This window comes from Neltuma alba, unplaced genomic scaffold (assembly GCF_004799145.2).
Source record: "Neltuma alba isolate B1F8T4 unplaced genomic scaffold, ASM479914v2 tig00013477_pilon, whole genome shotgun sequence".
NCBI classification, from domain to species: Eukaryota; Viridiplantae; Streptophyta; class Magnoliopsida; order Fabales; family Fabaceae; genus Neltuma; species Neltuma alba.
In genome coordinates this window covers 27,505-39,262 of record NW_021637710.1, presented here as the reverse complement: position 1 = coordinate 39,262, position 11,758 = coordinate 27,505, and the positions used below count along the sequence as shown (strand labels likewise).

Sequence of the window (11,758 nt, the reverse complement as noted above, 5' to 3'; positions counted from 1 at the left end):
ATCAAGTTTTCTAATCACACATGATCATGTATCTTTTTTTTTTAATGTATTTATAATTAAATGATGATTTTTTTTTTCAAAAATAGGACACATGGTCATATACATTGAAGAATTTGACATAACTAATACCTGAAACTTGATCCATCTATGTATTTTCCTTATTTTAATTAGTATTAATGTATCACACTTTCTGAATAAAAGAATAATTGATCTATGTTTGTCTATATATACTATAAAATTTGTAGGATGTTATTATTAATAATTGGTTTAGTTAGAACTTAGAACGGATTCAATTCTCACTAAATAATGTTGATATTTCAAACCTTGTAAATGAAAAAACGAAAATCATTTTAAGAAAGTTATTTCAACCATGCTTACTAATACCCAAATTTAACTAACCCAATAATACCACGTATCAACTCTCAAATCCTTAACATAAGAGTTATTTAATTAATTTTAATAGATTACAAAAGTCAAATAAATAAATAATTATAACAAATATTCTTATATAACATTAGATTATGTATCAGTTTTATAAATTATTATGTAAGCTTGAGAAAAAAATGACATACACACAATAGACAAAATAAAATGAGATTTTATATTTAGATACAAATCTAATCCCCTAACTAACTTCTATGATAGGAACAAGAGAAGAGTAACTATACTAAGAAAAATACAAGAAATTGCACAATGCTATGTGATGAGGACAAAAAACAAGATTTTCATGCGTGAGAAGATCTAAAACACTATTAATAGTCTGGAGGAATTAATATTTCAAAATGGTCCCCACAAGCAAGCAAGAAAGAAGAAAGAAAGAAAGCCGCTATGTTTATTAATTTGATGCTATTATCACCACTTGCAAATTAATGCTTTGTGCAGCTTACTTGCAAGACTAAGCAATTACATGTGTATGTGATCATTTACCATTTGCCAAGTTTGAATCCCCAACAAATCTTAGGGATATGCCGTTAAGTTGACCAACTGTGTGAAGATGGATTTTAGTTGAATATTATTACTTTGTATCCTTAATATAAAAGGGTTACATAACTAATTTAGAGAAATCAAGAAAACTAATTAATTAAATTGGTTAATTATAATAAATTTGGATTGGCATACATCCTTAAGCTACTCTTTTAATCACGTATATTTTTAAAATTATTTCTTAGTGGGACCTTACAATGATAGTAATATTTAGAAAAAACATCATAAATTTGATAGATAAAATAGATTGAGGTTTTATATTTATGACTAAATCTAATATCCAACTAGCTCTTATATTAAAGACTAAAGATAGTATATTACAAAATTTCAGAAATATTATATGCATTTGATATGGATATTTTGTATTCAAATTCACCAACTTTTTAACTTTGCTTTGTAATATTATGAACTCCAAGCCGCCTCTTATTTACTCTACGGTCCTGAATTTTCAGATGCCCCTTTTTTTTTTGGTTTATTTTTGTTCTGTGTTTTTTAGTGCTTTGCTTAATGATGCAATTAGGCAATTCAACCGTGGAGAGATACCAGAAAAACCAAAATACCACTTAGGAGCACAGAACCAGAACCAAACAAAAACAGAACCAAACAAAAACAAGCTGTCGATTTTGCTTCTTCACTTTAACTACCCTCACCACTTTTAAAGTTTTTTATCTTTTGACACCCCTAAAAAAAATCTATTATTATCTATCTCACCCAAAAATGTCTAGGAGTATATATATAATTGCTCCCTTCAAAATGGGATTAATGATCAATTATAGAGGTTATAAATAGGTTGAACGTTCACAATTTGCACTAAATATAATAACTTCCATGTTTATTAAGCCTTGATGACTCTATTCACTCTCTTTGTGGGAAAGGATCTTTATAAGATTTTAATACATGTCAATCTTACTTTGAACTTTATATTTTGTGTGGGTTACATCAATACACATAGATTATATTTATCACACACAACAAGTTTTATTATTATTTTCTTTAAATACAAGGCAAGGGCAAAAAATAAGTTTTGTTTGTAATCTTAAGCTTATCCAGGGAGTATCGGGATTAGTTTTTAAAAGTGATTTTACGAAGATCAAGATAAGTACGTGAAAGGAGTATTATGAATGTATTTTTTTAAACTGTTTTTGGGGATCTATCCACCCGATTGCTATAGATGCTAGGAAGGACTATAAGTATAGGACCAAGGGAGAAAATGACACTTGTGACTTTTGTAGGAGGATGATAATAGTTAAGTACCCTAAAATTTGAAAAGAAATATCAATTGATAAGGATCAAAGTTTTTTTTTTATTGATCTTAAAAATTACTATAAACCAAGGTGAATTTTAAAAATCAATTTATGGAAAAGCTAAACAAAAATTAATTGCTAGAGATGGAAGTTCGGTGAGAAAACATTTGCAAAACAAAAATTAATTGCTATGCGACCCTTGTTCTTATTTTTTTCTTTCAAATTAAAAAAAAAAAATTACGAACAAACACACACAAAAAACATGCCAATAGGCAAAACCAAGCCTTTAACCATCCTTCTATCAACAAACGTTTGGTGCCATTATTTATGCAACCCTCTGTCAAATAAATGAAAGTGTATATTTTTATTTCCAAAAATCTTTTTAACTAAACTTCAATTTTCTTACAACTAAAATATGTAGCTTTCTCCAATTAAATTATACGCAAAAGGTCCCAAAATATTATTTTCTATAGTCCCAACCTTGGAAGGAAGAGGCACAAAAAGATTTATGCATCGCCAGCCCACAAGTGTGCAAAGAGCTAGGTGTGTGTATAAATCTAAAACCATCCAATATAGTTGAATGTGGGGTCCCCGTCAACCGCCCATTTTACTAAATTACCTTAAAGTATTTATATTTATCGTTTTTCTCCTAATTAATTTATCTTATTTATAAATTAATTAAACATTAATTGAGTCACAAAAACTAGGCAGAAACAGTTAGTCTTGAGTTCCCTTAAGTTTGTTGTAGGCATATAAGATCCACACAGACCCAATTCATTCAAATATATATAAAAAGCAGAGCCACATGGGATTCAATCTGCTATAGCCGGAACCACAATTATGTGAAAATAGTATTTCAAGCTTTAATTAAAGTAACTTTAACGTCACAAGGATGGTCTCATTTGCACTATAAATTCCAACCGGCTATGCGAGTGGAGAGAATATATAGAGCAATCAATTAGTTCGTATACTTGAAAATTCTCTGAAGCTTTCAGATATTCAGTTAGTGTCCATGGCTCCAGTTCTCATTTCTCCTCTCAACGTTGGACAAATCGATGATGTCCAAGAACTCACAAAGACTAAGCCAAGAAGCATTCCTGAAAGATTTGTGAGAGATGTCACTGAAAGACCGGAACTTGTTTCTGATGCAACAACAATAACACCTTCACATAGTGACATGCCCGTCATTGATTTCTCCAAGTTTCTCAAAAGAGACACAGAAGACTTCCAAGTTGAAATTCTGAAGCTTGCTTCTGCTTGTGAGGAATGGGGATTTTTTCAGGTACAGGACAAATCTGCTTTCTTTTATGACCCCACTTTGTCTTTTCTTCTTTAGAAGCTTAAAGATTGAAACTTTGATGGTCTATTTAGGTAAAGAATCATGGGGTTGATCAGAAACTGCTTGAGGGTATAGAAGAGATAAGCAAGGACTTTTTCATGCTACCTTTGGAAGAGAAGAAAAAATACCCGATGATTCCAGGTACAGTACAAGGATACGGTCAAGCTTTTGTTTTCTCAGAGGATCAGAAGCTAGATTGGTGCAACATGTTTGCTCTTGCAATTGAACCTCACTTTATGAGGAATCCAAATCTTTGGCCAAAGAGGCCCGAAAAGTTCAGGTAATGTCAAGATACATACACCCACTTTCTGAGTTTTCAACTGTTCGATGAAATTAAGAAACTTGATTAATGAATGATTATGCAGTGAAACTTTGGAAGAGTACTCGAGAGAAGTGAGGAAGCTATGTCAGAAGGTTCTAGAGTTCATAGCTTTAGGGCTTGGATTGAAAGAAGAAGCATTTATTGAGATGTTTGGGGAGGCAGTTCAAGCTGTGAGGATGAACTACTATCCACCATGTTCAAGACCAGAGCTTGTGATGGGTCTGAGTCCTCATTCTGATGGAAGTGCCATTACTGTTCTGCAGCAAGCAAAGGGAAGCCCGGTGGGGCTTCAGATTCTCAGGAACAGAACATGGATTCCTGTTCAGCCAATTCCAAATGCTTTTGTCATCAACATAGGAGATACAATTGAAGTAACAACACTATACTTTTTTCCCTTTTCTTCCTGACCATACAAGTTTCTTTTCTTTTCTTTTTTCCTCTTTCTTTTTTAATTTTTGTTATCATTGTTTTTAATGGGTCTTCCTACCCACTTGCTTGCATCTCAACTAATCAACCTTACTGATTTAGTCAAAAGCAAGTTATGTCCAATTGAAGTAGGATTCACACACAGACTCACAGCTTTTTCAAACCAAATTATTTAGTATTTAATAGTGTTGATTGCCTCAGGTTCTTTGTCAAATCCTAAATGAGAGATAGCTCTCCTAACATGATTTTTCCCATAACCTTGCTTGACCCGTTCCATCTGTCCAAAATCATCATTATTCAGATAGAAAGCTTTTTTTAAGTAGACGGTGCTTACATGAGCAAACCAATAATTTGAGTGTCAAAATGATGATGGGGTCTTCATAACGTTAAAGTTGTACATATTCTATTGACTCTTATTTGTCAGTGCAGTTAATGGATGCTAAGATAAGCACTGGATAACTAAGCAAAACGGAAGTTTTTCATATATTTGTGTCTCTCTTAATCAACATGAATTTGAGGCTTGCATAAACTACTTCTCTTTACTGTTCATATATATTACCAGATTTTTCTGCAGAATATGGTTCTGATATGAATCAAAATTATATATGCAGGTTCTTACAAATGGAAAATACAAGAGTGTGGAGCATAGAGCTGTGGCTAATGAAGAGAAAGATAGATTGACCATAGTGACATTCTGTGCCCCAAGCTACCAAGTAGAGCTTGGTCCAATGCCAGAATTTGTAGATGAGAACAATCCCACCAAATACAGAAGATACAATCATGGAGAGTACAGTAAGCACTACACTACGAACAAGTTGCAAGGCAAAAGGACCTTGGATTTCGCCAAGATTCAAAGCGAAAGCTCTAACTAAAACAAGCAAGGAGGCCCCGCTTAATCAGGAGTATCAATGTGAACTGAAGCTTCTTGATTGTGATTTGATTATTATGAAAATGACTTATGTGAGAGAGAGAGTGTGTGTGTGTGCGTGTGAGATTGTGGGGTCACATACTCAAATATGGACTCAATGGTAGTGTTTCAATTATGTATATTTTGTTGGCTTATAATTAATGGAAAATTGTGGGGACTTGTGTGTGTGTTGGTTTCTACTTTCTGCGAGTTTCAAAACCAATAATGATGAAGCAGAATTAGGCGTCAATTCCAGTGTTTACATCATACACTCTTAGTAAAACTAATGAATGTGAATTAGCATGTTTGAGTGAAATTCCTGTGGGTAATATCTGGTAATATATATGCCCTTGTTGTGAAAGAATCTAACAGCAAGTGGACAAAATAATTGATTGGCCCAATGCTCCAAATAGCTAGCCACCAAAGAGCTTTATTTTTCACACAGAGAGAGAGAGAGAGAGAGGCCCCCACAGGTCATTCATGCAGGTTTGAGCTGAGGAAACGTGCATATGTAACAGGGAGTGAAGGAAGCACTAAGCGAAGCATGCTGTCATTTTTTCAAACCAAGCCTTTACTTGGTGCTCCCACTGCCACATCAATCACTTTATTATTTGTCATCAAAATTATTCAATGCTCAAAAAAAAAAAAAAAAAGATCTCTAGCAATTCAATATTGGACAAGTTTGTAAAGCCACCGATTACGCATTTCTTGTTTGAAACTGATGCTACATTGAGGTACCTTAATTGCCTCGATATTTTCTGCATTCTTAAACCATATCAGCAATGTCATCACGTTTAAGAAGAATTCGCTTAATGACATCTTTGTCTATTCTAATCCTAGCGGCACTTTAGAAAGAAATATCTATATTGTTTCAATCTTTTTTCAATCATTCTCTTTATAAAATGATGTGTTACTAATTTTTTTCATTATCTAGACTCTATTATATATATACCTATGGTCATATAATGTTTCTTATTTTATATAATTGACCTTTTTATCAAAGGGAAAAAAAGAGTAAGGTCACCCTCCCCCCTCTATATTTACTTTGTGAAGGCTTTGAAGCTTTGTTTTACTAAAAAGAAGCTCTCCGCGTTAGCTATTTATTTTTTTAGCTAAGAACTAGTTGAGAAATTTATTTGGTCATAAAATATATTGGACAAGTTTAATTTAATAAGAAAAAGTTGCATGTAGATCTTGGATGACTTATTATTATTAATATAAATCAAAAGTGGGGTTAAGATTTTGGAGAAAGTGGTGTTAGATACAATAAGTGAAGTGATGATGATCAATGAAGCCAATGAGAATAGAACAAAACAAATGTAATCAGCTTAGAAAGGAGAAGAGATATCACAACTGTTTTTGAAAATGACAATTCACAATAACAAGATCCTCTCAAATCATTAATGCAGTCCCGCCATCCTGTAACTATTTGCATTTCATATATGCACCTTTTTTTTTTTTTTTTGAAAAGATTGTTAAAAATAATCCCATTACAAAATCTACCATCCGAAAGTGCCTATCCAAAATCATCAACGAAACCGTGTTTTTGAGTGGGTACAAATTTTTTTTAGCTATGTTTAGCTTATCATAACTTATGTGTAAATGTTTTTAATTTTATATATAACTGAAAATATGTTACACATAGCTGCGGAAGAGTTTCACCCAGTGACAATAGATTGATAGGTTGCAGCTAGGCTCGTAAACAAAGTTCGGGTATATTTGGGCAATAAATTTGATAGTGGGGAGTTTTCCAGTTATTTTTCGTTGTTTCTTTCATCTCTTTTCTTTTTGAGAGAATTATAATAAAGTTTTAAGTAAAAAAATAATTATTAGTAAGTTTTAATGACAAGTGAGAAGGTATTATTTCTTATTTTAAAATTTGTCATTACAGTTTACTCTATTATTAATGGGACCTTTTTAATGATTATATTAATTTTTTGGGACTTCATGGAAAATTCCTTTTCTTTTCTATGAATCACCTTTCCTTTGAAATCTGATTTTCATAAAATACTTCAACAACCAAGCCAAAGTTTGACTTGAATCTTCAATGTGAACATAATTTATGGCATGCTCAAATTCTATTGTTTTTCTTCCAATTCTTACGTGTATTCATCATTTAAATTGACTTTCTAATGAAATCCAGCACATAATATATGATCAATTAGCATTATTATCACATACTCACCCGGTTTTTAATATAAGACCCAATTAACTAATTTGATTAAATTAAAAACGTTAGTTAAACTAGTTAATATAATTTTTAAAAAACAATTTAAATATTTTCTTAATTCACTCTCCCCTCTCCTACTTAATTAGGTCTACTTGAAGGATCGGACGAGTATATATTCAATTTTTTTTTAAAAAAAACTATTTATATTTATGGCACTGTACTGTACTGTTTCTAATTTATGAATAATGTACCCTTTTTTTTTCAATGACTCGTACATTTGTTATCTTCTCATTCGAACTCACTTGAAAAAAACCTTAAAAAATGTGTTTGGGGGTTATCTCGATGCCCCGAATGCAAGCGATTAAATTAATATTATAGTGGTTTCATTCAAACTTAAATTATAAATGAGCTTGAACATAAAAGCAAATCAAGTTTAACAACTCTATTACTTGGAGATGTAGAAAAGGTTCGATTTAAACCTTTTTCATCCCTTTGCCTTTTTTGAAACTTGAAAGCGCCAGATCTTATCTCCAAACTTTTTCTTTAAAAAAAAATTTATCTTTATTATATGCCTCTCATTTTTTTAATCTCTCTAACGAAATATTACCTCCGTTCCTTATTATAAGACCCCATTTGACTTTTTGTTTGGTCCTAATTATAAGACCCCAATCCATTTTGTCTCTCATATTTATGCATTTTTTTTCCAAAATATATAGTCCTTCTAATAATGATAGTTCTAGCCAATACACTTAATTAGCAAGGATATTTTAGGAATAACAACACTTATTTATTACAAATAACTAACTTAACTTACTTTTTTAATCTCTTCAAATAAGTCAACTGGGTCTCATAATTAGGACCGGAGGTAGTAATATCTTCCTCAGATCACTCAAAAATGGGGTGCGTGTTAAGGACAATCTTTGAAAACGTGGAATGCAATATTTTTTGTGTAGGATGTTATCGCTCACTCAGGGTATCCCAACGTATCGGCCAGACTAATCCCATGGTGCCTCACCAGGAATCGAGCCCATGACCCGGTAGGAGAACGTGCCTTGCGCTCCCGTTTGCGACCAGTCGGACCCAACCCTTGCAGGCTGGAATGCAATATTGACAATACAGAAAAGAATGCGTATGATTGAGATCGTGCGCGCGCGCGCGTTCAGATAAGTGTATGGTCATGCAAAAAAGACAAAAAAAAAATTGTAATTATTATTTTTTTATTTGATAAGGTTTCCACCGATCACACAAAAAGTTTTTTTCTCTTTCAATAACTGTGTTTCTTAAGACTTGAACTTGTGTTCTTCTAAAAGAGAATTACAATAAGATTCCAGACAAGAAAAAGAATTGAAAAACCAGTCTTAAAAATTGTTATTTTCGCTATGGGACTTGTCATTATAAGTTGTTGAGATTGTTATCGGGATTTTTTAGTAAGTATTTCTCCTTTGTGAAACTTAATTGTAATTCCCCTTTCTTCTTAAAAAATGTGTTTGGGGTTATCTCGATGCCCTGAATGCAAGTGATTAAATTAATATTATAGTGGTTTCATTCAAACTTAAATTATAAATGAGCTTGAACATAAAAGCAAATCAAGTTTAACAACTCTATTACTTGGAGATGTAGAAAAGGTTCGATTTAAACCTTTTTCATCCCTTTGCCTTTTTTGAAACTTGAAAGCGCCAGAACTTATCTCCAAACTTTTTTTTTTTAAATTTATCTTTATTATATGCCTCTCATTTTTTTAATCTCTCTAACGAAATAATATCTTCCTCAGATCACTCAAAAATGGGGTGCGTGTTAAGGACAATCTTTGAAAACGTGGAATGCAATATTAACAATACAGAAAAGAATGCGTACGATTGAGATCGTGCGCGCGTGCGCGCGCGTTCAGATAAGTGTAGGGTCATGCAAAAAAGACAAAAAAAAAAATGTAATTATTATTATTTTTTGATCAAGGTTTCCCACCGATCACACAAAAAGTTTCTGCCTCTTTCAATAAGTGTGTTTCTTAAGACTTAAACTTGTGTTCTTCTAAAAGAGAATTACAATAAGATTCCAGACAAGAAAAACAAGTCTCAAAGATTGTCATTCTCGTCATGAAACTTGTCATTATAAGCTGTTGAGGTTGTTATCGGGACTTTTTAGTAATTATTTCTCTTTTGTGAAACTTGATTGTAATTCCCCTTTCTTCTAATAATGCCACTTACCGCTTTAACTAGTAAAAGTTTGTTAGTACGAAATTGTAATTATTAGATGCAATACAAGTTGGAAGAAATTGGAGAAAAATTCTCCGTTGCAAATTTTATTAGTGAGAATAATCTAACTTAGAATACCGGTATAATGTGTACAATTTATACCAATATTTTATGTATATAAAAAGTTAGGAAGAATTACCAAGAAGTTTTAATAAAGAAATTTAATTACTAAAAAGTCTTGATGACAAGTGAGTAGCCTAAACCTTTTATCATTTCCTATTCTAAAACTTGTCATTACTTACACTTTTCTTATCAGTAGACTTTAGGGTAATTAAATCCCATTCTTGAAACCTGATTGTAATTCTCCCAAAAAGTTATTAGGTTTTCTACATTAATGAAATTTTTAATGGACAGAACTTTTCTCTAATTTTCCATAAAGGTTGGGGCGACATTTTTTTGAAAAAAAATAATGACAGAAAATTGTTATTATTTTTTATTAAATTTAAAAATTCAAAATCTGAATTTTCTTAAGGGTGTTATGGATCTTTTACTATTATTTTTTATTTATTGATCAAGTATAAAAAATGTTTTTCCATTATTTTAATATGAAAATACTATAAATACGTATATTCAGACTGATCCATGTTTTTCTTTTTCCTTTTCTACTTTATTCCATCCTCTACTTTCCTTGTCAGCATATTGAACCAAGTGAGCTCTTTTTGAATTATAAAGCGTTAAACTGTATTTTTTCCCGTAAATATTTTTAAAAGGACTATGAGAACTTTTTTTAAGAAAATGTAATACATAACGAGCGATTTAACATTAACCACATTATTATTCCAAAAAAAAAACCATTAACTACATCATTTGCATCTTTTTTAGTGCGCCCATGATGACTCTTCCATAATATTTTCAAGTTGTAAACAATTCTATAAGGTGTACATAAATATGTCCAGCCGAAAAAAAATTTACTTCTATAAATATAAAAGTGAGTAGAAAAATTTGTTTTGATTCTAAATATAAAACCTCAATTTATTTTATTTTTTAAATTTATAATATTTTTCTCTTAAGATTATCATTCAATGATAAACTCACTTAAAAAAGAAAAGATGCATGACAAATTATAATTTTGAACTTGACTTAATAATTATAAGAAACTTGATAGAAGTATTATCCTTTTCATAAACTCTCCATATTAATTGCATATACTAAGTACTTGTAAATATTATTGATCTCCTGCATGTCAAGAAATATATTAAATTAACAAATTTTTTCTAATTGTATCCATATTAAAGTTTTTTCTCTCTCTATATTTACAAATTATTTTCATACCTCTTCCTTTTTCTCTCTTTTTAATGAAAATTAAGTAAGAGTAACATTAAAAAACAAATATTAAATACACTATAACCGACTTACATTTATGATCAAAATTTTTCCCTACGGGCGATGTACATTTAAGATTAGAGTGGTAGAGTATTTTACATGAAGTAATTAACACATAATTTTATAAATAACTAACTAAACTAATATTTTTAATACTTAATACTGCAAATCAATTATTTAGCTTTTTTTTACCAGCCAATTATTTAGCTTTTATGCTTTGAATCAGAGCTACTAAAATAAAAAAAGCAACACTAAAAAAGTGGGGTGCGATCAAGGAGCTCCGCAATTTGAAACGTGGAATGCAATAACATGAACAATAACACATGATTCATGATTGCTTTAAATAATTAAATTCCCCAAAATAAACATGCGCTTTCAAGTTTTGATTATACGAGGAACGTGAAAAATAATCAAACATATGTCATCAAATTTTTTTAAAAAATAAATGAATAAACTTAAACCCTTGCTTAATGGCCTACATTACGGCTTCAAAGCACAATTACACAAAACCACTACCACATTAGTTCATTGATTGTTTTTATCACATTCATTAATTCAAAACAATAATAATATATGTTGACAATTTTCTCGAAACATATAATAATTGAATCGGAAAATTTATAAAGTGCCCTGAATTTGAAATTCCACTTGCAGGCAATCACAATCAACATTGCATACTCTTCATTTTTCCTCAACAACATATATCAACATAGTTATTCATGTCTGTGTGGTTAGTAATAAAAAAAATATTCATTCTCTCCAATCCTGAATAAAAGAGATAATTAGAAAAT

The 11,758-nt window shown here is 31.0% G+C and overlaps 1 protein-coding gene across 1 annotated transcript; it reads left to right on the top strand.

The window, feature by feature from the left end:
• The first annotated feature begins 3,166 nt into the window (after positions 1-3,166).
• Positions 3,167-5,472, top strand: LOC114737648 (protein SRG1-like). The gene is made up of 4 exons (XM_028925592.1): positions 3,167-3,510; positions 3,600-3,847; positions 3,933-4,260; positions 4,927-5,472. Exons 1-4 carry the CDS (start codon positions 3,241-3,243, stop codon positions 5,185-5,187), a joined length of 1,107 nt encoding a protein of 368 aa, XP_028781425.1. The 5' UTR covers positions 3,167-3,240; the 3' UTR covers positions 5,188-5,472.
• Positions 5,473-11,758: the final 6,286 nt, after the last annotated feature.